Source organism: Strix aluco, chromosome 12, assembly GCF_031877795.1.
Source record: "Strix aluco isolate bStrAlu1 chromosome 12, bStrAlu1.hap1, whole genome shotgun sequence".
NCBI classification, from domain to species: domain Eukaryota; kingdom Metazoa; phylum Chordata; class Aves; order Strigiformes; family Strigidae; genus Strix; species Strix aluco.
Window position 1 is genome coordinate 14,392,345 of NC_133942.1, and position 25,710 is coordinate 14,418,054.

At 45.7% G+C, this 25,710-nt stretch overlaps 2 protein-coding genes across 7 annotated transcripts; one reads left to right on the forward strand and one right to left on the reverse strand.

Moving 5' to 3' along the window:
* Positions 1-1,220: 1,220 nt before the first annotated feature.
* On the forward strand, positions 1,221-11,459 carry CILP (cartilage intermediate layer protein). Its single transcript, XM_074836927.1, has 8 exons — positions 1,221-1,549; positions 2,759-2,842; positions 3,833-3,886; positions 5,312-5,497; positions 6,653-6,967; positions 7,078-7,186; positions 7,656-7,813; positions 8,446-11,459. Exons 1-8 carry the CDS (start codon positions 1,489-1,491, stop codon positions 10,785-10,787), a joined length of 3,309 nt encoding a protein of 1,102 aa, XP_074693028.1. The 5' UTR covers positions 1,221-1,488; the 3' UTR covers positions 10,788-11,459.
* MTFMT (mitochondrial methionyl-tRNA formyltransferase) lies at positions 7,178-23,531 on the reverse strand. 6 transcript variants are annotated; one of them, XR_012624792.1, is made up of 11 exons: positions 23,375-23,531; positions 22,689-22,901; positions 22,147-22,269; positions 21,226-21,328; positions 20,580-20,655; positions 19,924-20,015; positions 19,282-19,363; positions 18,584-18,666; positions 18,044-18,274; positions 15,896-16,056; positions 7,178-7,879 (listed from the first exon to the last, which is right to left on the reverse strand). XR_012624792.1 is itself a non-coding variant. In XM_074836924.1 (10 exons), exons 1-9 carry the CDS (start codon positions 23,521-23,523, stop codon positions 18,074-18,076), a joined length of 1,122 nt encoding a protein of 373 aa, XP_074693025.1. In that variant the 5' UTR covers positions 23,524-23,531; the 3' UTR covers positions 7,178-7,879; positions 18,044-18,073. The 6 variants fall into 6 exon arrangements, 5 of the variants coding, with proteins under 5 accessions (XP_074693025.1, XP_074693023.1, XP_074693027.1 ...); XM_074836924.1 differs by lacking the exon at positions 15,896-16,056; XM_074836922.1 differs by lacking the exon at positions 7,178-7,879 and having other exon boundaries at positions 15,817-16,056.
* Positions 23,532-25,710: the final 2,179 nt, after the last annotated feature.

The following is a 25,710-nucleotide window of genomic DNA, read 5'->3' on the forward strand; positions in this document are numbered from 1 at the left end:
TAAGAGTGGCTGTGATTGAGGGCGAGGTGGAAATTAATTGATGGGCAGATAAAGGCGCAGAGGCTGCAGGCTGGAAAACATCAGTGAGGACGTGGTTCTGTGTCCCACTTCTCTGCTCCTCGTCCCAGCTCGTGGGTTTGCGGCAGGGTTATGGGGACGGCAGGAGCAGGGGGCTCGGCGAGGGGGATGGTATTTTGCTCACGCAGGGCTGTTTGATCTCCCACGGCTCCATCCCCCGCGCAGTGGCTCCCCCAGCCAGAGAGGGGACGTGGGTGATGCCACCAGGATCTGGCTGCTTGATCCCCTCCCTTTCCCAGCATCATGTGTCCCAGGGACAGAGGGACATATCCTGTCCCAAACCCAGCGCCGAACAAGTCCCAACCAGCTCCCAGAATAGCCACCGAGTGGGAAACAGGCTTTCAGCCTGGATTAATTTTTCCTGGTTATTGTCTGGCTGCAAGTTCACGACCCCCCCCGCAAGCCCACAAAACACTGCTCATGTGTTGCTTGTTATTTTTGCTTGACTGGGATTTGCTGAGCCATAATCAAAGTATTTCCTAGTCCCACATGCCCTGGTCTCAGAGGGGATGGTTAATACCACTTACAAATAACGGTGTTCTCAGCTGCTCTTTATGAGCCTCATTTTGTAGGTAAACTGAGGCATCGAAAGGCTGAGGCAATATTTTCCACCCCAAGTTCATTAATTTTGGGTGCATAAAATAAAGCACCTGGAATTCCAGCTGGTGTCACCTGGGATAACACCAGCTCCATGGGTACCTTCAGAAATTAAATATCCAAATGCTTGACAACACAGGATTAAGGGACTCTAAAACAAAATCTGAAGTCGCTGAGCTGTGGAAGAGCAACACAAAGCCTCAGTCCCTCATCTCCACATGCAGAAAAAAGAAAATATTTGGCTTCTTGCTCACATTTGTAGCAAAGGCTTGGCTCGTGCACGGGATTTTCTGCTTTCAGCGGTGCTCTGGAGTCTTTCCCCTCCCCACGCTCCTGGGATGTACTGGGATAAGATGCTAATGTCGCACTAAGCCCAGTTTGCAGGCAGAGGGAAGGAGGTGGGTCCCTGCTCATATGGGGGGGCAGCTTGGGGTGCTGATGGAGCCCTGTGGGCTGTGAGAGCATCCCTGCAGAAGTATTTAAGCTGTTGCAAGGCACTTCAAGGAGGTGTCGTTACAAAGCAGTGCTCTGCAGAATAGATTTGGGCTCAGATGTGACGGCGAGAAGCAGAGGGGATGCAAGCGCAGATGTGGGGCCCCTGTTGCTCCCCCCTTGGGGGATAAGTGGGTGGCCAGGGGGTATAAACAGCCCCACTGCATGTTTTGGACTGGTTCAGCCTGGGAGAAGCTCCCTGAAAGCAGCAGAACCCCAGGGTGAGCCTTGACATGGCCGGGCTTGTCTCCACAGGTCTGGGGAAGGGGTGGGACAGCTGCGGATACTCCAAGAAGCCCTGGATCAACTCTGGAGACAACAATGGTCACCGTGAAAGGATGGATCCTCCTCCTCCTCCTCCTGGGAGCCACATCTGTTTTAGGTGAAGGTTAAACATTTCTATTCCCATCACTGTGCTGTCCCCTGCCCGTGGGCACACCACGTCTGCTGGCGGCCGCTGAGCCAACAGACACGGGCCCGACGGCGATGCCAGGTGCTGCCCGGGGTCAGCATGGCCTTTGCCTGGCCAAACCACTTCCAGACGAGGACTGGCGCCTGTCCAGCCCCCGGACCACGGGCAGAGCCCATCTGTGAGTCAGCCAGCCTCTGGCTGACCAGGGATGAGCCCGTCCTGCCTACTGGCTGTGCTGGGACCATCCCTACTTGCCCCTCAGCTCCCATCCCAGCTACTCAAGCAACCCACCCTGGCTGGTGCCTCAGCCATTACCCAAGCACGAAACAACCCCAGGCTCCGAGCCAAGCCCTGGGGAAGCAGCAACATGGCTCTTCTCCAGGAGAAGATGGTCTGGAGCAGCAGGATCTGCCCACTCCTGGCTCTGGCAGGTCGCATGTACCAAAGCGCTGAGCAACCTGCCCCTCTGCTCTGGTGGGTGTTGCAGAGAAAACCTGTTTGCAGGCTCTTTGGATTTGTTTTCCGAGGCTAGAGAGGAATTTTACTCTGAAGTGCTCTGGCCAGATGCCCAGGGATAAGAACAGGGAGAGTCAAATTTGTCGCTGGGGAGGTGCCCAGAAGCCCTGCTGAGCGCCCAGGAGCTAGGCACAGGCGAGAACCAGTGCCGGGCAGCTTTGGGCTTACCTCCCCAGTTTAAATGGGACCGGTCCCAGCAAGCAGCCCGGGAACCAGCCACGACCACCAGCTCCCCTTGGGCACACGGGTGGCCAGCAAGTGCAGAAATCAATCCGCATCCCATAGTGACAACCAACCTCATCCACCTTGGGTTCGTTTCTCCTCGCAGAGGGAGAGGCAGGATATATTTTATATCTCCAGCTATAAAAAGATTATTTGATCTGAGCTGCTCCAACACAGAAAGCACAAAAAGGGTTTTTCTTGGGGGATAAGGGAAATGGCAAATTTGCGTCGTACCCGAGCTGCAGTGATGCTGTGGGACATCTCTATGAGGCTCTTCACTCAGCATCTCTGGCACCGCATCCTGCAGGAGCTTTAATCGGTGGTTCAAACCAGCCACAACCCAACAGGAAAGGTGAAAAACTGAGCCTAAGGATGCCCAGTCCCTTGAATCTAATTCATTTATTATTAATCTAATTTCTTCTCTAATTTATTGACCCTTAGGTCAAAGGCTTCTGAAACCACGCCTCAGCAGGATCCAAATAGGACAGAAAACCTTGAGTCCCCTGGTAATGCTCAGCTTGGAGAGTAAGTTATTTCCCAGCTCAGATGGCTTTTCCTTGCCGGGACAAGGGGTGTTTAGACGCGTATTATTTTTTTCAGCCTTAATTTACAACCAAACAGTATTTGAGTAGATGACAATATTTAGGCAATGAAATAAATGTTAATCATCCATGACCTCCTGTAGGGTTTTGGCTATCGCTGACACATGTTGTTGGCTCCTCTCCTGGAAAAGCAAAGGTCAAGTGTGTCACCACAGCCCTGACTCCCCGTGGGAGGCACGCACGGGCTGGGAGGGCGAGGAGAGCCCAGGGATGGGCGAGCACATGCTCCGACCTGCCCTTCCCCTGCCCAGCTGGTCCCCACACCTGGGCCAGTTTGCAACACCATTGCTTTAAAATTAAAGCCTGGGGGGCATTAATTACCCAAAAAGCCTGCTCTGCTTGTTAATCCCCAGGAGATACCCTGACCCCTCAAGCTTCACTGCCCAGGGTTCAGGACTGAAATTCCAGCAGGCACTGAAAGGGCTGGACATGCTGATGCCGTAGCCGAGAGATTAGGGGACTTTCCCAGCCTCCTGTCCCGCTCCCAGCAGCTCTCTTAGCTGCTGAGGAGAATCAAAGCACCAAAAACACAGACACTCAGAGAGAGGTCCCCTCCACCTTCTGAGAGATATTTTTAGGAAAGCTACCAAGAAAATTGTTTTCCCCTCAAAGCCAATGGCACAAGGCAGTGATGCTGAAGCTGGGGCTTGCAGAGCATGGGCTGACTCCTCCTTCTCTATGGAGGAGTAAAGCAAAATCTTGATTTTTTTTCACCAATGCAGTTGGAAACTAAAGTATATGCCCTTGGCAGCAAGAAGCTGTAAACTCAGTTTTCACCTCCAGGAGAGGGTGTGCCAGACCTGCTCGGGTTGAGCAGCCGGGCTCGGTGCAGCCAGACTGGTGGAGGGACTGGTGCTCGGCCAGGGAGCAGGCAAACCCTGCTCAAACCACCCCGCACATCCTCTGCCCGCAGGTACGAGGAGCAGCTCTCACAGGGGAGACTCGACCTTCGCCTACGCCAGACGCAGTACGTTCCTGCTGGCCAGTGCCACGGGGTAGCCCCAGCCCTCCCCATGTCCCTGCCAGCCCTCGAGCCCCTCTGCTTCTCCCCCATCCTCCACTTTCTGTTTTTTCTGCTGTCGATGTGCTGCCCAGAGCCATATAATGCTGTTTTCCTCCACAGGACTCCCCTTCTCCTTTCTTATCACCATCCCTACAGATTAAAGCAGCCAATCCCAGACTTTGGAGACCCCACTTTAATCTGTTGCATGTTAAATTTTTCTTGGGGCAAGTACAGACAGACATTTATCCGTGTGGTGCCTGGGAAGGGACCACATCCCCAACCCACCTCCTCCTGCATCCCCCACGTTGCCATATCAAGTCTGTGGATGTGCCACTTGGGATGCTGAACTGGAGATGCCAACAGATTAAAAACTTGCTCACTAAGCCAAGTGCTCACTCCAAACCAGACATGACGCTCCCTGTGGTTGCTGTCATTTAAACGGTCTTTTCCAGCCACCTGCTTTTGTAAGGCAGGGGTTTGTTCTCGACCATCACTACTAAACAGCCCAGCCATGTGCCTGTCTGCCTTTCTAGGAAATAACCCAACCTGGTTTATTACAAATCAGGTGGAAGAGTAGGTGTAGGAGATGACACAGCACACATCTCTGAGAAATCTCATTTTTAGAAACTTTAGTCACAAGTGCATCCTCGTAAACATTATTAGAACATTGTCATTTAAAAATAAACCCAAACCACAGACTCAGGGGGGATCTCATCCATTCCAAGTAGCTTAAATTAATACCATCTAGTAGCCCAGTTAAAGAAATTCCTTTAAAAATCTAACTGCATATTAAATCCTCAATAAACCCTCTTTGTGTTTTACAAATCAGCTGGCCCCTAACATGCTCAGCCTGCTCGGTAGCATCTTGGGCTTCTGTTTTGCACACAGTAAAACTGGTGCTCACAATAGGGGACACACTCCCCCTGTAGAGAACATATGTTGAAGTATGGTTAAAGACTTTCAACATGATCATACCAACAATTTTACTCTTTTTGGGGTTTTTTTTTGTTTTTATTTAACCACATTTGAGACGCAGGCGAGCATGGCCCCTCAGACAGCATTTAAATGACAATGTGTGTTTGATTTCCTTTAAGCCAAAGTTATTCAACACTAAGCATGAGCTGCGTGCACTTTGCTCCCCTCAAGTTTATCTTAATCATCCTGAATTCAGTAGCCTGCAGGGAATTAAGTCAAAAGCCTTCAGATGCCTTCTCCTGCTTTATTTCCCAGCTCCCTGAGCATGCTTTGAGTTTGTTTAATCCATGTGGTGCATAATATCCAAATGCATAGTCTGAGCTATATAGAAGCTGCTAAAAAAACAACTGCCCATTTTCGGGCAGTCGTACGTGTAATGTGCGTCTCAGTAACACACCGCTGATGTTATTCAAGGTCCACTGGTGCAAGATACAAAAAGGTTTTTGTCTCCATGGTCGAAATGGAGTGAGTGCTCAGCAAAGTGTGGCCAAACCGGTGTGCAGAAGCGTACCAGATCCTGCCTAGCTGAGCGCCTCCGGGGCGTGCACTGTAATGAAGCAACTGAGGAAGGGCGGCTCTGCATTGGACATATTTGCTCAGGTGCTCCTCTAACCTCACTTATGGGCAGGGGATCACGTCCTGATCTCACCACTGCATAGGCATTGTACTCCCTTCACTGTCATTTTACCATCTTTCTCTCCCTTGCCAGAAATTTGTGATGCCTTCCTGAGTAGGGCTGGAGAATACTAAGGGAGCAGAGCACGGGGAGTTTATAGCCAAATAGCAAGATAAGGGGGGGAATCCAGATATGAGGAATCATCAGGGATCCATAAATATGCTGGGGATATAGAAAAAAAAAAAAAAAATCTCATTAATCTTGTTTTAACAGCAGCTCTCAAGGTGGAGTCAGCAATTGCAGGCAGCTGCCTCCATGCAATCTCCAGGAAGGAGAAGAGTTGGGAATATTGAATTGTCACAGCCCCTGCTGAATGGGCTTGTAATTAATTATGTTATTCTTATAATCCCCTTTTAAACAAATCATTCTGAAAATAGTCTATGTTTTCTCCAGGAAAGTTGTTTCAGGTTTTCCCTGATTTCTTCCATTTATTTCCAGCTATAAAAAAAATTACCAGGTAGCTGCTGTACAAGGATGCTCTATGATTGTAAAAGGAATGACCTGAGCCCTTGCCTTGGGAAGAGACAGATTATTATTTAGGATTAATCTCTGTAAGTAATGACAATGTTTCAGAATCACTGTTTGGGAGACCATTCGTTAATCCCATCGGGTAATGCTCATTTGGCAATTAACCTATGTCCTGCCCAAGCCAGGATACCACTGAATAAGGGGAGACAGCTTTTAAGACAGACCAGAGTCATGACTTTTGGGCATGAGTTGGTAACAGAAAACTACAAAGTTTAAGGCATTTGGATTTGTAATTTTGCAGGGTTGAGCTCACATGCTGATCTGGATTCAAATTTCCCAGAAATTCAGCCCTTTGGGGAAGGTAAATAACAGTTCCTAGCTGTAATTATATCCACGTGGCTGCTTTCTACTAATTGTCAGGTTCAAAATGACGTCGTCCCTGTGTTTCTAATGCACAGCTGTTGATAATCAGTAAAAATATGTTTTGGATACAATTTATTCCTTATACAGTATCTGCCTTATTGCATCTAAATTAAAAGCAGACACAAGACCGTGCCGTGAGCATCACGGGGACTCAAGGCTGCTTTCTGACTTGCCTGCCTCTCCTCCAGCCTGCAACATCACCTGCCCCATGGGCCGCATCAATGCCGACTGCGACGCCTGCATGTGCGAGGATGCAACCCTGCACGGGAAGGTCTCTCTCGAGGACGGGTCACCCGCTGCCGATGCCCGGGTCTACCTGCAAGCCAAGAAACTCAAGCTGTTGACAACGGCTGATAACAGGGGCATGTTTAGGATCCCGGGGGTTTGCCCCGATGGCAAAAACACTCTTAAAATAAAGAAAGCCAAATACACAACAGCGACTGTCACCGTGCCTGAGAGCAACAGAAGAAACCTGGCGATCCAAGTGCAGCTGCAACGATCAGGTAGCCCCAAAGAGGGGGGCAGAATGTAAGAGGCTTTACATAGTAATCAGAAATAAATGGTGATTTTAGGGGGGGAAGAGTAACAAGATGGCCTTCTCCTCCTCCCACAGGCAAACCCTACATTTTCAGGAGCCCCGAGGACAAAGCCAGGAGAGTGGGACAGAGTGTGTCGTTCTGCTGTGATGCCCTTGGGAGCCCGGCCCCCAATCACTACCTATGGTAAGGAACTTGAGTTTGATTGGACAGAAGTCTTACCTGTCCCACAAATTCAATTTTTATCTCCTTACCATCTCCATAAAGGTGGCTTTTTAGCTATAAACCAGCTAAATACGCCAAGAACTGATTGCTGGAAATGATGGTTTCCTCAAGATGTGCAGAGCTGGCATGTCTCGTAGGTGCAGTAATGTCATCTGCAGAGGGACTTACTGGGAAAAAATACAAATAGAAGTTTGAAAAAACCTCATCAGGCACAACTGGCAGCTCTGCCTGCCGGCCAGTCACCCAGCAGCCACACCTCAGTACTGCCAGGGGAAGGGGAATAACTTTCAGGTGATGCCACGAGACAGACTATAAAGGGGGAAACCGAGGCAAGAGGTCTGGCAAAATCCACACAGCAGGATGTAGGATTGTTCTGCTCCGGCCAGGCGGTCAGCCTCTGTCCCCTTAACTGCCTGCCTGTTCCTGGCAGGTACCACAATGGCTCACTGCTGGATCCCTCCTTATACAAATATAAAAACAACCTGATTCTGAAGAACCTGAAGAGAGACCAGTCTGGAGAGTATTTCTGCAAGGCCAGCAGCGCCGGGGGGTCAGCGAAGTCCCAGTCAGCCAAGCTTGCTGTCATAGGTAAGAGAAAACGTGCACGATGCTCTCCAAGCAGCTGGGGAGGTGGTGGCGTGCAGAAACCAGAAACTGTGATACATGTGGGAAAAAAAAGTCACAGGAAAAATATTTGAGGTTTATTTCATGCATCCGTTAGCAGATAAGCTCATGTGAGCTGGTTATGAACCAGATGCTCTCTACAAACTGGAGCTCTGGATTGCAGGTGACCTGCCAAGCTCAATCTGCTGGTTTCAGCAGATTTCTCACTGTACTTGCTGTTTAACATGTGAATACTTCTGTTTGTTTAGGGTGGGTTTTTTTTTTTAAACCTCAGGACACATTTTTGTCTGTCCATAGCCATAAAGCCAGGCAGTTGCAGAACATCTAGCTGAGGGTGGGGTGGATGGCAGTGGTGGGTAAGCAGGAGCTGGGATGCTCCTGAAAACAGCACTGCTCTTAAATCAGGTACCTCAAGTTAAAGCTGAGTAACTGCTTCACCAAACGGAGGCCAGATGAATTCAGCTAACCAAAGTTCTGTTTCATGGCTGTGAAAAGCTTGGTTACCGGAAGCAATGTTTAGCTCTGAGGGTTTCAGACCACATAGCGATGAGTGTACAATTATTTCATGCTGCTCATTAAGAAATCCTATTCAACAGGAAGACAAGAGGCAGCCTGCAACTCCCAACCCCAAAGCCACCTCATCCGACTTCCTCACGACTGCTTCCAAAAAGAGACGAACTCCTTCTACTACAACGTGGGCAAGTGCCCAGCAAAGACCTGCGCTGGGAAGCTGGATAAGGGACTCCGGTGTAAGGACAACGTCGCCTACTGCTGCGGGGTGTCCAAGATGGAAACCAGAGACATCTCCTGCAATGGCTACACGCTCCCCACTAAAGTCGTCGTAGAATGTGGCTGCAAAAAATGCACCGAGACCAAAATAACGGTTCGAGGCAGAGCCACAGCAGCAGATAATGGTGAGCCACTGAGGTTTGGCCACATCTACATGGGGAACAAGAGAGTGAGTATGACTGGCTACAAGGGAACCTTCTCCATCCATGTGCCAGCAGACACAGAAAGACTGGTTCTAACTTTCGTCGATCGGCTGCAGAAGTTTGTGAACACAACAAAAGTTCTGCCCTTCAAGGAAAATGGAGGTGCTGTGTTTCACGAGATCAAGCTACTAAGAAAGAAAGCCCCTGTTACGCTGGAATCCACCGAAACCAATGTGATTTCTTTGGGAGAAATGGAAGAAGATGATCCAATTGCCGAATTAGAAATTCCTCCCAATGCATTTTATAGGAAAAATGGAGAAGCCTACAGAGGCAAAGTGAAAGCCAGCGTGACATTTCTGGACCCAAGAAACATCTCAACGGCCGCTGTGACACAAAGTGACTTGAACTTCGTAGATGAGGAAGGAGATGTGTTTCCACTCCGCACGTATGGCATGTTTTCTGTGGACTTCACCGACGAACAGGGCACTGAGTCTCTTAATGCAGAAGAGGTGAAGGTTCATTTGGATGCTGCTCAGGTCAAGATGCCAGAGCACCTGCAAGAGATGAAGCTTTGGTCCCTGAACCCAGAGACAGGATTATGGGAGGAAGAAGGGGACTTCAACCTTGAGAAAAACAGACGGCGCAAAAGGGAGGAGAGAACTTTTTTGGTTGGGAACATGGAGATCAAAGAAAGGCGGCTTTTTAACCTGGACGTCCCAGAGAGCAGACGGTGTTACGTCAAAATCCGAGCCTACAGAAGCGAGAGATTTCTGCCAAGCGAGCAGATCCAAGGGGTTGTGATTTCCATTATAAACACAGAGCCACAACCAGGGTTCTCCTCCAACCCCAGAGCATGGGGCCGTTTCGACAGTGTGGTCACTGGTCCCAACGGCGCCTGCGTGCCCGCTTTCTGTGACGAGCAAAACCCCGAGGCCTATGCAGCTTATATTTTGGCGAGCATGGGGGGCGAAGAGCTCGAAGCTGTTCCCTCTGCTCCCAAACTCAACCCTAATGCTATTGGGGTTCCACAGCCGTATCTCAACAGGCTCAACTACAGGAGAACAGACCATGAGGACTCCAACACTAAGAAAACAGCATTCAGCATTAACATGGCCAAGCCAAGCCCTAATTCCCCAGAAGACAACAACGGCCCTATTTATGCCTACGAAAACCTAAGAGAATGCGAGGAAGCTCCATACAGCGCTGCTCACTTCAGGTTTTACAGGATAGAGGGAGACCGGTACGACTACAACACCGTTCCCTTCAGCGAAGATGACCTCATGAGCTGGACTGATGACTACCTGGCATGGTGGCCCAAGCCCATGGAATTCAGGGCCTGCTACATTAAAGTGAAAATAAATGGACCGCAAGAGGTGAACGTAAGATCTCGTAACATGGGTGGGACGCACCCACGTACCATTGGCAAACTCTACGGCATCAGGGACGTCCGCAGCGTTCGTGACTCTGAGCAGCCGAACGTGTCGGCAGCCTGCCTGGAGTTCAAGTGCAGCGGGATGCTCTTCGACCAAGACCGCGTGGACCGCACACTGGTGAAAGTGGTCCCACAAGGCAGCTGTCGCCGAGAGAGCGTCAACAGCATGCTCCACGAGTACCTGGTCAATCACCTCCCCATGGCTACAAACAACGACTCCAGCGAGTACACGATGCTGGCTCCTCTTGACCCGCTGGGACACAACTATGGCATTTACACCGTCACTGACCAAGACCCGAGGATCGCCAAGGAAATTGCCCTGGGCAGGTGCTTTGACGGCACGTCTGATGGCACCTCCAGAACCATGAAGAGCAACATTGGCGTCGGGTTGACTTTCACCTGTTCAGAGAAGAGCACAGCAGAGCAAAGCATCTTCCAGTCTCAGAGGAACTCGGGCCAGCAGTCCATACTGGTTCTGCCAGGGGAGAGCCCCGCATACCGAAGGCAGCCGACAAGCCGCCGAACCACCCAAGGCAGGATCCCGGTGAGAAGTCAACGTTCTCCCACCTACTAGAGCTTTATAGAAGCCTCAGTAAAGTTGTTCACAATCAATTAAATACAATTTGAAAGTAACATCTACCTGTTAATAACCTAATTCAAAGCTGGTAGGTGTCATTATTTCTGAGAAGTAATTAAGGTGCACTTTTTTTTTTTGGCACCAGAAAGGAAAGACATAAAGCAAAACTTGTGGGACAGTAGCGGTAGTGAGTTTGTGTCTTATTAAATGCATCCATAAAAATCTTCTTTCTGCCTGACATTAAACAGCTTCACATGATAGCCTAAAGGGAAGACTAAACACACGATTCAATTAAGTCATGTACATAAAACATTCTTCTGTTCTGCATCTGCAGACTTTGCCAGCCCAAGTACCTGTACAGTAGTTGGTAACATGAAAAGGAATAAACTGATTTCCTCATACTGAATTCAACTGCAAGGTTTTGTACTTGAAATGTAAGTATTTTATTTATTTCTAGCTTGTTTTAGAGTGACTGTATTCAAGCTAAACTACCGGCAGCTGCATTTCTAAGAACTCACATGCTCGATAGCACGGAGAAGCCATGTGGATTTGTAGGCTCCACATGGATAAAACTACAGTTTTCTCTTGCTTCCTGCATTATTTGACAAGAAAATCCATGCTCTATGATAGGGTAGGTTAATAAAAAAGGTTATTTTGTAACTTCGACAATGCTGTGTTGCTTTTGTGTTTGAAATGTCCAAGTAAATAAACCACGTGTAGAGATGACCAAAGAATAACCTGCAAAATTTCACCTTTCTGTTCACAAACAGGTCACAACTTTATCCGTGTGAGACTGACCCTGGGTATGTGTAAGGGGTTTGGTGGGTAGCTGGTGCTTCCTCAGGGCTTGGCCACGGTGTGCTGTGGTCGGGCAATCTGCCCCCAGCTTGAGATGTGGAGAATCTGCAGCAGTACTGGGAGAAATGGGAGCAGCAGGTCTGGGCGAGGGATGAAGTAAGGAGGCAGCAGCAGGGCTCCCAGAGCAGGACAAGGTGGGGGGAGAAGGGGGCTCAGAACCTGTGCTTTAGGGGTGGCAGGAAACCAGGCACTGTAGAGCCAGGCCGGGAGGTGCAGAGACAGGGAGAAGACAGACTTCCCTCCACATTCAGCAGCAGCGAGCAGGAGGCTGCTGAGCAAGAAGCTGCTCTTAGCTGAAGGTACAGATGGCCATAGAAGGGGTCAGACAGACAGTGATCCATCTCCAAGCGACCTATTAAGTTGCCCTATCAAACCCTCACTACTTCTAGAGCAGAATCAAGAACGTTACCAGCACAAAAAAGACATCCTGGGTTTACACCCAAACACTTTTTTGGGGTGCAGGCAAACCAGCAAGCCTCCAACACTGACATTTCCACTGAGAGAGATCACAAAAAGGTGGGCAGTGCTACTGGATGAAAACTGGATTTCAAACACATGCTCAAGTGTGGATTTCCCTCTCCTACCCGATCCCCTCCTAAGGGTACAAAGCCAGTTCTAGGTCTATGCTGTCCTACCTACAGCCCATCAAGGGCATGAGGAATCTTTCAATAGCGTTTAGCAAGCTTCACAACAGGTTCTCAGGTCTGACACGAGGCATCCAGGCATTAAACACAGAGCTGTGCAGGACCGAGTGCCTATGCAGCCTGAATTATGCTTAAAAAGGTAGACCCCTCCCTTAATAATCCATGGTTTTATGCAAACTGACAGTTATCAAAGAGAAGCAGAAAAGGAAGAGCTGTGGAATACTCTGGCACATCCTCTTCATACCAATGAATTTAGACTCTGTGTTTTCTTTTGTGTTTAGTCTGCTGCAAGGGCTTGGCGCGAGCTGGGGCCAAGGCAGCCAGTGGGGAGCATTAGCTCGGACCTTCCCACAGAGCTCTTGGCTTGCACTGCAGACTCACAGAGAAACGTCTCTTCCCTCTGCTCCCCTCCTCCTCTGTAGACAGTCAAATCCCAAACTTGGTTTCATCACTTCAAGGGTGAAGTAACACAAATGACTTCTACAGACCAACCCAGGAGATACATGGATGAAAGCAGGTTTGGGATCTGGTCCCTGTGCTGCATGTGGGCTTGCCAGAGCAAAACACAGCAGTGTACAGGGCTCTTCCTACAGGGAAGAAATGTTTTTTTAACAGGAATGAAATAGTCACAGCCCTACAGCCTGACATTCTGCCTATCCATGAAACAGCCAGAAGCTCTCCAAGTTTCCCCAGTCTGTCCCCCACTGCAACTTAACTCTGACTTGGAGGAACAAACTAATCTCCACACTCACCAAGTCCCTGAGCTCTTGGAAGAGGCTGCTGGCAGAGTACATCGAGACAGAGCAAGACAGAGGTTCCAAACACGGGTGCTTAAGCACTACCTCCAGAAAACAACCTTGGTCCAACAACCACCACTCAGTGCTAACACTTCGTCATTACTGATGAGCCACTGTGCCAAATACATTAAAGTCTATCTAGGAGTAAAGCTACAGCAGGTCCCAGCACCCAGCCCTCACACAAGTTTTATGCTATAGTTCAATGTCAGATCTGACTTCTCCAGCTCCTGAGCGCTTGTGTTCATGGTCAGTGTACAGCAGCGTCTTTTCTGCAACCTGAAACCTAACCCACACTCCCACATATCAAAGGAGAGCATCAGCTAGAGGAATGCAGGAAGGCTGCGACTCAGCTCCTCCCTCAGCCTTGGCCTTCGGACCACCAACCTTGAGAATCAGGCTGAAGCAAGAGACCTGGCTCCTAAACGTCAGCAGGTTTGGGGCTAATGGCAAAGCATCTTCCTTTAAGGTCATTTAGTTTCCAATCCTCAGATAAATCTGGTGACCTATCCCTCCTCCTGTTTTTAAGAAAGGGAAAATGCTTCCCAGAAGCTATCAGGCTGTCAGCAGTTAGGATAAACAGAAGGAGAGATATTCTTGTCTAGCCTCAACCTTCAAATTATTCAGGGATTTTACAATCAACTTTTTAAAAAGATTCAAGCACTCCTGTGCTTAGTCACTTACACTTTTTGTTTATTTATAATTTATGCAGCAGAAAACAGGAATAAAGGTTTCCTAGGAAGCAGGGGGAGTAGTAAGATCATGAAACAGATGCATCTAACTGCGAGTCACCAGCATCCTAGAAAATATCACTCCCTCTAACATTTATTTGAAATTCAAGATGAAATCATCCCTATCCAGCACCAGAGCCCTTCTGGTGCCCAAACATTTTGCAGTTCTACCAGTAATTTGGCTCCAGTGATCTTAAACTAAGCCATAGCGGATGCTGGGTCTATGAATATCCCTCCTACTTTCCCTCTTCTCCGAGAGGAGGACAGCTGTTTTATTTTGCTAGTATCACTTTCCAATTGCTAGGGTGGCTGTACTTGACCTCAGCAGTGATACTGGGGATTGAATCACCATGTCATGTTCCAGAGTCAACCCTGACATGCTATTCCACACCTCGTCAGTGAATGCCCCATTTTTGTTTTGCCTGTTCTGCAAAAATAATCAGATTTTCATTACCTACTGAGTTAAATCCCTACAGAGTTAGGTGAAAGCAAAGTTTCCAAAAAGACATTTTGGCTAACAGCTGCCTAGGGAACACCAATTCCCTTTAAAGCTTCTCTACCATGCCAAAAATAGCATGCCAAAGATTTCCTCCATAAAAAAAATAATCTTACCTGTTTTTCCTCCATAAAACAACTGGGGTAAAGTTGAGCGTATTCAGAGCTAGGACATTAACTGTTAAGCAACAAAGATCTGTCTAATCTTCGATAACCTCTTGCGTGGAAAGCAGTTCTGAGAAGCCTTAAAGCAAACTGCACAGATCAAAAGATTAAGTTACAAGTATAGGTATCCTGGCTACAATATGGTTTAGACATTATTTGGTATTAAACAACTAACTGAAGACATTCTGTACCAGATTTTCACAATCCTCTGTCCAGCTGACCTTGGTTTTCCCCTAAAAGAGATGCAGCGAGCACCATCTACAGGGTTTCTGAGCACATGCCATCTCAAACTCCTCCAAAGACGCAGGGAAACTCTTTGCCGTTGCTTTATGCTTTAGTTAGAACTGAAATTACTGCCCGCCAGCAATGACTAACAGCAACAGATCTCACACAAGGCATAATCTAGAACTGTCAGCGAGAGACGTACTAATTGCCCCACAGGTTCTCTCCAATGCCAACATCTAACACAGACACTTCATGATATTCTAACTAGCAGCATTAACACCACCCAGCAATAATATTGCTTTGCTCTGTATCATTTTGGAGATGCAAAGGATAGAAACATAGTTTGCTTTTGACTTTATGACGCTAGAGCAGATTCCAAAAAGCAAAGGAGTTAAAGAAGCTTGAAGGAATTTTCCTCAAAAGTCATTCCTAGGAACAAAGCAGTTGATTTTACAGTTTGGTCACCTAAAAGCTTTTGACCTTAAATTGCCTGAACTTTTGATATTCTTTCTGTGGGAGTCACATCTCACTGTTCATTTTGCTCAGGTTATAATTCATTTTCCAGTGCCTGGGGACCTAGTACATCAGAAAAGTTGGGTCCACCCATGCTAACAGATAACTCAAATACTTCACTTCTGAGAAGTCCAAAATTCTTTATCATTTGTGCTTAAAGTTATCTGTAAATTGTGGTGGGTGGGGCTTTTTTTGTATACACATTTCTCTGCTAATTCAACTTCTGATACAATCCATGCCTGAGGCCAGACCCCTACCATATGCAGCTGGTTAGTGTCAAGAACCTCACTGTCTATGGGGAAGGGACTTCAGAGAAAATGTTCTTATCCTGAGCAAACGTTGAATATTTGGATTCCAATGATGCCTACAAGTGCTCTTTAAAAAGAGCTGATGAAAAATTCCCCAGAAGCTCCAGCAGGGAAAACACAAGGCAAGCAGTCATACAGCTGAGACCAGTGAAGTAATAAAACCCCCAAACAACCCCAAACCCATCCACCATCACCACAAACACACAAAAACCCCACCCATGCACCATCCCTTCTATTGGCATAAGGTGATAACTAACCTGTCATAGAGTGATCTGAACAGAGCAAAAGCAAAATGACTTCACAACCTTTACTTGCAAGTAGTAGGTGGGAGCAAAACACAAAAATACATCATTTTCTTGGAAACAAACTTGCCAGTTTTATAACTTCTGCAGCACAAATTGCACCCTTGAGTCTGTGGTCAGAGACAAAAGGAATTCTCCACAGGAGCCTGACTTCCACCTTGCCACTGTTTCCAGTTTTTGACTCTGATTCATAGGCTTGGATTTCCTGGAGGATCATGTGTTCTGGAAAACCTGTCAGAGGCAGATTAATTGTTGGACCAATGGCAATTAAAGAAAAATACTGCAGCATCTGCTTTAACAGATGCTTCTTCAGAAACACTTTAATCCATGTGATGCAACACATTTTTCTAGATTTTTTTTTTTTTTGCTTTCTTTCATTCAGCAAGTCACACTCAAGCACATAAAGTTCCTGCCACTTTGATATAAGTCCCATGAATTCAACACTTGACTTGAGCTTTAAGTTCCAGACACGACTGCTTGAAAAAACATGAATGTGTTGAAAAGTCTGAAGAGCCAAAAGGACGTGTGGAAGAAGACATGCTGACATTTATTGATGAGCATGAGGAAGACAGAACCATTGTAACACCAAGCCTACAGAACTCTTGCAGGTTTTTTTTGAGGCTTCCAAAGTTTCCGTGATAATGCTATAAATATGAAGCTAACAGAACGGTGCCTCCCTGAGTCTGAATAGCACCAGTAGCTCTGTTTTTACTTCAGCAGTATTCAGAAAAAGCAGAAATAAATTGAGCAAAACACTAGAGCAGCTCCTAAAATGCAACCAGTCTTTGTTTTGCTATTATCCTCACATTACATACAAGAAAGTAAGTCATCAGTTTTGGGGTTCTTCACATGAAACACTCCTTCTTCTACATGCCATTAACCAAAGGTAGGTTGAGGAAAAGCTTGGATTAGATTAACAACAACTCATCGGGTAAAAATCTCTCTCATCAGAGAGGAAGTATGACACCAGAACATAAGTCTCCTGGAGAGATGGCAGACAAATATTAAGTGGAATATATTCTAGGATATGAAAACAAAAAGGAGAAGGAAGAGATGGCAATCAATATGATTAAATAGGAAAGGTAAGAAATTGATCAGAAAAGCTAAAGATATCAAAGAAAAATACCTACTGAACAAGGTGAATGACAAATTCATAGATTAGAAACAGTTTATAGATTAGAAACAGAATCACTGAGATTAAAAGTCATTTGTATTGAAAAGTAAATACACACAGTAAATTCTTCTTTTCAGAATTTAAAAGGAAGCAAAATGTGTTCACATCACATGCAGGTGACTAAAAACAATCAGCTGGCATTCATGGATGACATTAAACAGTACCTACTACTACAGCATTTTCAGAGTCAACAGGCCCAAATAAACAACATGACAGTCCTAAAAGAACTGGATGAGATCTCAGATTAGATTAGGAATACTCTTTTTATTGCCTTTCTAAATCAAAGATTTATTTAAACTGAATTCCAGCACACTGAAAGTAGACACCTGTAGACTGACACTACATAAAGAGAACAAGCAGGAAGCCACAGGTAATTAAGCAGTTGGCAATGATTGCACAGGTTAATCAGATGGAGTATCAGAGTGCTCAGAAAACCCCACCTAGCAAACCACACCAACAAAGGCGTATGACCAACTGCACACAGCTCCAGGTACAGTATTCTATAAGGATGTGGCAGCAAATTCCAGAGAGAAATAAGGGATGCTCTGTGTTGTTGACAAAGAAAACTATCATGGACAGGAAAAGATTCTCTAGATGTTCCCAGGTAAGGCATATGTTATTCATCTCAATAGGGGGATATGAAGGTAGTTTAAAGGTCCGCAAGAAAATCAGACCAGACAACCTAAGAGTCTCAGTGAACACTAAACTCTGAACTGCAGAGAAGCATGGATTTTTAGTATTTCCAGATAAAAGTAACTGTGCGCAATTTAATTTATGCTTGAAGAAAATTATACCCAAGTCCTCAAAAAGAAATTGAAAACATTGTATAAAAATAAATTTATTAACAGTGGGAACGGGGACTTATTCACTACCTTCAGCATTCGGAGATTCTTTTCCTTGATGGGGGAAAGAGAAATGAGTATCAGGAACCCACGATGAAAACACACAGATGACAGTAAGATCAAACACTCTGGGGGGAAAACCCTTAACTAAGTGGGATGTTACAGGTGGGCGTTGAAATATTTTATATTACTATTAACTTACAGACATCTTCTTCCACATTTTGAAACACATCTATTGTTTCATATCCTGTGTCAGAATTTCCCTCTCTTTCAGAGTCTTTTTTGCCATGCTAAGTTTGAGTGTTTGAAATCTGCATTCCTGATGAACTGTTCTTGAGTTCTGCTGGAACCAAGAGTGCATATATCCATTGTAGAAGTCAACTGCTGTAAGCTGCTTCTTTAATATGACTGTTTTGATTCCGACCCAGCCTTCCTAAAAATAAAAACAAAAAATGGTGGTAAGCTTCTTCCATGTTTTAAAATTATCTTTAGCTCTCAGTAGGTTGGCTTACAGAAAACATTTTATTTGATGTCACCATGTTTACATTACAAGTCAAGTTCTCGCTTACAAATGAAAAGCCTGTTAGTGGACATTAAAAGTTCTTCAAGGTATCAAACAAAAAGACTGATGCTAATCTAAACAGTGAATAATGATGAACAATTAAGACAAAAGTTATGCAACACAAATACTAAAAACCTCATCTTTAAGGCAGTGACTACAAAACAAATGGGAAAAACCTACCTTGCAACGAGCTATCAGCGTCTGGGACACTTTATGGTATACTAGAGAACCAGGAACAGCTCCACAGTCATTTAATATTTGATCTAAAAGCAAAGCAAGATTGTTGGCATAAAAATGTTAGACAAGTACAAAAAAGTTTGAAACACTTATGTCTCTTTGAAGCATGATAATCATCTTGAGTCACTATTTTGCTCAAAAAAATATTTAATTGCATTCTGTGTTTTGTTATACCCAAATGAGCAGGGGAGAATGAGGCACTGCTCCCTACCTGACCCACGAAGCCCTCTGGCACACCACTCAGCCCACAGGGCTCTCAGACTCACAGGCTACTACAGAAAATAGTTTAAGCGATAGTACACAGGGACACCTTTCCTTGTGAGAGATACACACACAATGGCATTAGACAAGGATCTCCTAATTAGAGGATTAAAATCCTTCTATCACAGAATTCACAGGACTATACCTGCTGCTCGCTCAACATCATTACAATGCAGGAATGTCTTTAAAACCCTTTTATGCTCATCTTTGGGCACAGAAACTTACTGCGCTCTGTGCATATATGAGACTGACTTAGTTCTACAGGAGTTCCAGAAAGCAGTACTTAAAGCTATTGTTTAGTACAATTGTGTACAATCTCCAAGTCAGTGTTTGAAAAGACAGGAAAATTTAACTTAACAGATTAATTTAAAAGTAAATACCAGCAAAACCAGGGATATTATCGACCTCCTCAAAATCCAGAAGCTTAACAGTAGTACCCTTCCAGAGCGTCTGCAAAGGAAACTGGAAACAGAAGCAGATGACACATTGAGAATAATTTTCATCATTTCCAGTCTAGTTTTTTTTCTTATGCAAGATACCTGTGATAATAACATTAAGGGAAACATTTAGGTATATGTCCAGGTAAGAGATTTTCCTTGTTATATCTAATTTTCCTTGTTCTTCCTCATCTCATCGACAAGCAAACCATTAGCAGATGCAATAATGAGTTAAGCAACTAGCTACAACAGCTGTTTCCTGTAGCAGTTTGCACTGTTTACTGTCATGCAAAGATGTCACTACTGTGTTCTGAAACCCTCTCAAATCCAACAGTGGAAATCTCAGAGCTAAAGAAACAACACAAATTATTGTGCTGATTTCACACTTGGGATCAAGTTCATGAAAATTCTCCTCCACACTAATTCCACCTCTAATGCTAAACTGTGCTGGGATTTTAAAACACATGCTAGGTTTTAGAGGCTAAAATAACTAAACATGAGTTTTAGTCATTAGTTAAAATATCTACACAAAACTCAAGACATGCTAGAGTAGAGAAAAGGGGTAAAAAAAATCCACTCTCTTACCATACTTCCTATTGCACGATGCAGTTGAATTATTTGTGCAGCCGTTTGCTCCTCCCACTTTATACAACTCTTAGCTATAGATATTTTAGGAGCTAGGGGGAAAAAAAGAAATTAGAAGACTTTGTATTTTGATTTGCATCTTTCTGCAAACAAATAGCTGTACTACTTTATTCTATTTTAAACCCAGGTTTATCCTGACCAATGGCAGGTCTACCATCTAGCCACAGGTACCTTCAACAACAACTGGAGAAAAGATTTTGTAAAAACCTCAATTTGGATTATTTACGCTTTCTTCTCAGTTGTTCTCTAATTTACCCACTGCACCATAAACTGGTAACGTGTATTTACAAGCACAGTTGTAACACTTTTGTCTGCGTTACAACCACAAAGAATAACAAACTCATTCAGATTTTGTGACATCAGTAGTCATTCTGATATTGTACAGGCAACTGGAAAAAAAATCATTAATGTAGTAAGTCTGAACAATCCTGAAGTATTTTTCCCTCTGTATGACTTTAAGCCAGAGAAGGCAGTGAAGAGACCATACTAAGAAAGATATATAAAAGAATACAACCCAGCACAGTAGGAAGAAACCTAGTTTTCCAGCTGATAAAAGAAAAAATTAACAAGTTGCATTAAATATGATGCGTACCTACCAAATGTAACTCCTTCTTTTGGTTGCTCTTTTTTATTTTTTAAACTTTCAGGCAAGTTTTTCAAAACTGAAATCAGCTGCAAAATTAATTTTTGTACAGTATTAGCAAAGCTAAGTGGAGCATATTTATTAACAATAAATCCAACACATACAAATACAGTACTTAATTTTTCATCAGTGAAACTTTCTTGTGAGCTTTTAGAAAATTGGGTCGGTATATTCAGACGACTTGTATCATACGCACAAACACACTAAAGGCATCCTTCCCACTGAATCACAATTAAAAACCCGCATGTATACTTTTATGGATTATCTCCTCTCTGATAATAATCCTAGAACAGGACAAAAGCTGATAATATTAAGATGAAAAAGCAGATATTCACTTTGATGAAAGTAGAAACTGCACTGTTTCCATACAAAGCACTTGAGTTCTTCACTGAAACAGCAATGCACAGTACCAACACTGACAGCTTATCACACACCACTCAGCTTTCCTCTCAGCAAGGCAAAGTGCTCACAAACACGGTTTCAGATCATTCTCCTCTTAACAGTTGTAGTCAACCCAGAACAAGATTAAAGAGAATTCTGTTTACACATGTTAAAAGCAAGGAACTAATCAGAAGTGACACTAGCTTGCATGACTTTACCATGTTCGCACCCATCTTTGATAACATCACTTCCAGCTCCTTTGCAGTACAGTGGGGGGGAACAGCAAACTCTTCTTGCTTAATAATTGGACCTACATCAAACCTATAAGGCAGAAAACACACAAGCTTACTGGAAGAGAAGCTATAACTCAATTAGCAGTTCAAAAGTCTACATTCAATATATTAACTCAGTTACTAATTAGCCCTTTTTTCCTCTAAAACTTTACTTTTCACACATTATCAAATAATGTTTGGTTCACAAGACAACACAGGGAAAAGAATATCAGATAAATCTTGGCAAGCAAGATTCACCTCAGCAAGCTGAGATTGAATACTTCACGGCTCAGAAGCATAAGATCTAAGAAGAAACAACCTGAAATATTCAGAAGAAATTTGTTTCGCACTTTCCTGGGATCTATTATCAGACAAGCATCTAAGAAAGAAAAGACAACTATGATAATGTGTTTTCACAAGCCTTTTAAGCCAGCTTGTGCTGAAACTAAAACATAAAATCTCTCTCTCATCCCTAGACAGGCAATGGCTTGTCCTGTTTCATTTACAGGAGGTTACAAGCAACTCTGAAGTCTGAAAACCAGATCTTTTCTGTTCTGTTATACCAAGCCTATGCATCTAGCTGTGTGACTGTTCTCCGTCTGCTCCCTGTAATAACGCTAAGAATTAGAGAACAGGCCTAGAGTCTACAGTGCAAACTACACACTCGCTAAAATACTGCATTTGTGGCAAGTCTCATATAGTCAGATGAAAGTTTCTAAGCATTTCAAATTTTTCTTTAAAAAAAGTGATTTTTAAAAAAAAAGTGATTACATAGAATTATTTAAATGATGACTTAAGCAGTGATGCTTTAAAGTCCTGAGAGGCAACAGAAGCAGTAAGCTGTCTTGGGAAGCACATCGAACCTACCTTTTTGGTCTTATTTCCATAATTGTCACCCCAGTCACTTTATCACCATGAAGCACTGTGTGGATTATCGGTGCAGGACCACGCCATCGTGGGAGACAGCTGGGATGGACATTCAGTACACCGCTGAATTGAAATATTTTACAGTTAGAATAGAAACAGTACCTGAAGCTGAACCCGTATGTAAATGGATGTGCGATATTTATTACACTAAAACTACTTTAAGAATTAACTCCTCAGACCTTCTGAAGTGTTACTAGTTTAAATATATATATTTAAAGGAAAATTCACATTGCATAACCTTCAGTTTCTCAGTGAACACAGAAAGAGATGAGAGGAATAAAGGTAAACACATATGCTGAACATTTGCATAGATCTACATCAACGTGTTAAAGAACAACAGCAAACCTCACATGACAGAAGTAGGGCTCAGACTAAGCAGCCAAACCCAGAAAAGAAATTGACCTCACCTGCTACAAGTCACAGGTGCTGACTCAAAAACTTTGCTAACAAAGCAGCAATACATGCCCTGTCAAGCCACTTACTATGGGAACTGAAGAATAAGGTCCTCACTTAGGAGACGTCCAAATGATGCCACCACACCCACATCAAACTGCCCCACAGGTCCCGTATGTGGCCACTCATGAACAGTCAGCTGGAGCTCCCGGGCACAGCTCCTCACAGGCAGACCCCCAGGCAGGCGGGAGGGCAGGGTCACCACCTCCAGCCTGGACACGAGTGGGTCCTCGCTGGGCTCCCTGGCATGGACGAGGAATTGAAAACCTCACGCAGGCAGAGCAAGGGAGAAGCGAAGGCCAAGTCGCCCCCAGCCCTCGCTGTGTCACCCTTTCCACAGCACCTGCCCCTCCAACTCCTACCCCATACTCGGTCCCCACTCTCCCAACCCCACCACCCCCAGCTTCCTCCTTTTAATGCCAGACTCCCACGAGCCCCACGGTCCCTGCCCTCCCACCCCCCAAGTCCTGACCTACCCTGTGATTCCCCTCCATCAACCCACTCGTGACGCCGTGGTCCCTGGCCCACCCTAAGGTCCCTTCCCTCCCGTGCCTACCAACCTCTGCCCAACCCACGGTCCCTGCCCCCCCCGACCCCAGCTCATCCCTCCAACAGCCCCTGAACCCCCTCACCAGCCCCCATCTCCCATCCCTCGGTGCCCAGCCCTCCCTCACCTGCCCTAGCCCCTCCCTCCACAGCCACCGGCGGGCGGTACCTGGCCGCCTCCAGAGCTCGCAGGGTGGTGACGGCGAAGCGGTCGGTGCCGAAGAAGAGCACCCGCCATGGCGGCGCTGCCGCCCACCCCGCCACCCCGCGCGCCGCCTTCACCCCCTCGCGCCAGGCGCGCAGCAGCCGCCCCCGCATCGCGGCACTTCCGGCGCCGGGTGATGACGCACCGAGGCGCGCGGGGCGGGAGAGCGCGCAGCCGCCCCTTGGGGTGGAGGCGCCGCCGCCATCTTGGTGCGGGGCGGCGGGTAGGGCGGGCTCGGGGCGGCGCTCCCTCAGGGGCTGAGCGACGCTTCCCGGGTCCGCGGCGGTAGCAGCACGCAGAGGGAAAGGCGAGCGGTCTTGTGGAGCGGAGCCAGGTCTCTGCCTCAGCCCCGGTCTCGGCAGCGCAGCCCGAGCCCTGGCTCCTGTTTCCACAGCGTCGGTGCTGCCCGCGCGAGCGTCTCCCGTGGCGGTGGACCCGTAACCCTGGCCCTCATGACCGTGAATTGGCCGCTCTGCCTCAGTGCGAAGATAAGGCAGAAAAATGTCGGGGGCAGAAAGGGGTGTTGACACCGCAGCCGCTGATTCTCTGCTGGCTCCAGTGCAGTGTTTGAAAAGCTAATATCTGTGTCTCCTCTGTGGACAGCTTTGTTTTAACAGTGATGATAATTTAAAGAATGTTTTCTTGTAAACCATGGGGTCAGAATAACCACTTAAAGAACTATCTTCTCCCATAACATAAGAATAAAAATATTTTATCATTCTACTAAGAACATTCTTTTCCCCAATGGGAAGATGGTTTATTTGTGTAGCTTTTCATTTAATGTAAATAACATACACAAATTCCCTATGCATCTAAATCACAGTATATCCTACAGTCTTTGACACTCAGAATTTCTAAAACATGGAATGTGAGAATCTGGAAACATTTCCTATATGCTAGTGAAAACATGTAAAATACTTGGAAATGGGATGACAGAATTTATGTCAGACAGACAAGGGAAGGATCAGTAAGGAAAGTGAAGTTTTGTGCTGCGCCAAGCGGCACTGTGCATATTCATTCCCGTTTTCACATCTGTTTTGCTCATCATTAGGGCTTTCTTCTCTCAGACATGGAAGATGCCTCCATCTCTAGTGGTAGAGAAACAAAGGAAAACTGATGAGAAAGTGCTGTTACAGGTAAAAAAAAGAGTCAGGTCATCCTGAGGCACTTACATTCCTGCACCCTGAGAAAGGGAGCATACACTACCAAATACTGAGGTAATTTCCTAGCTGATATTCAGTACGTAGAAAACAATTGATCCAGAAAATGTAATTCTCTGGTACTTGGGGAGCCCCATGAAAATTCTCAGTTTAGTCACATCCAGGACATACACTGCAATTCCAGCTGCCTCATCTCAGGGTGCATAGTTGAAAGGGTACAGTAAAAAAATAAAAATAGAAACAAGAGGGTAGCAAGGATGAAGGAATGGCTTCTGCTTGAGAAGAGATTAAAGCAACCGGCATAGTTCATCTTAGAAAGCGGGTGGGGGAAGAAGGACAGACAAGCAATCTGATCATAAATAGTATGGAGGGAGTAAACAGGGAACAGTTAGTCGTTGCACAATAACTGATTATAAACCGTGTTATCAGGCACTTACGGGTATCAGGCCCCAAAAGAGCGGAAGCAGCATTCCACGCAGTGTGTAATTTGACTACTTATCTCAGATGCTGAAAAAATTTGACCACATAATATCTCAGATGCTGAAAAATACTCATGGTTTCCAGAAGCAGACAGCGCAATTGCTGGAAGGAGACGTCCTGTGTCGTGTCGGTGAATGCCAGCTCTCGAGGTCTTGGGTGAAACCCTGGATTTATCACCAGCACTTCAGAAATGTCAGGGACGTACCATGTGTGTCTAGATGGCCTGAAAGCTGGGAATTCAAACCCGGCATCCAGCTGCTGCTCGGTGTTAATTTCCAGGTACTGGGTCCTGGCACGGGAGGCACTGAAGGTGTCGGTGGCACATCCGCACTGTTGTGCAGAGCTTCACCTGCTGCTCGTCAGGGGTCTTAAACCCTGGAGATGGATTCTCAGTTCTGGCAGCAGCTAAGGCTCCTGGAAATACTGAAACTCCATGCTGAGTTTTTGTCAGACTTACGCATGAAGTAATTAATGTTTCATTTGCAGTGAGTTTATGAAGTGGACTTAAATTCACTCCAGCATACTCGCTCCCAAGTAATTCATCTTCAGCTCTGATACAGCTGTACAGTTCAAACAGATTATGGCTATTATTTAGTATTATGCCTTGGACACAGTGTGCATGAATTTTAACTGAAGATTTATTTCACTGTAATTTTTTCC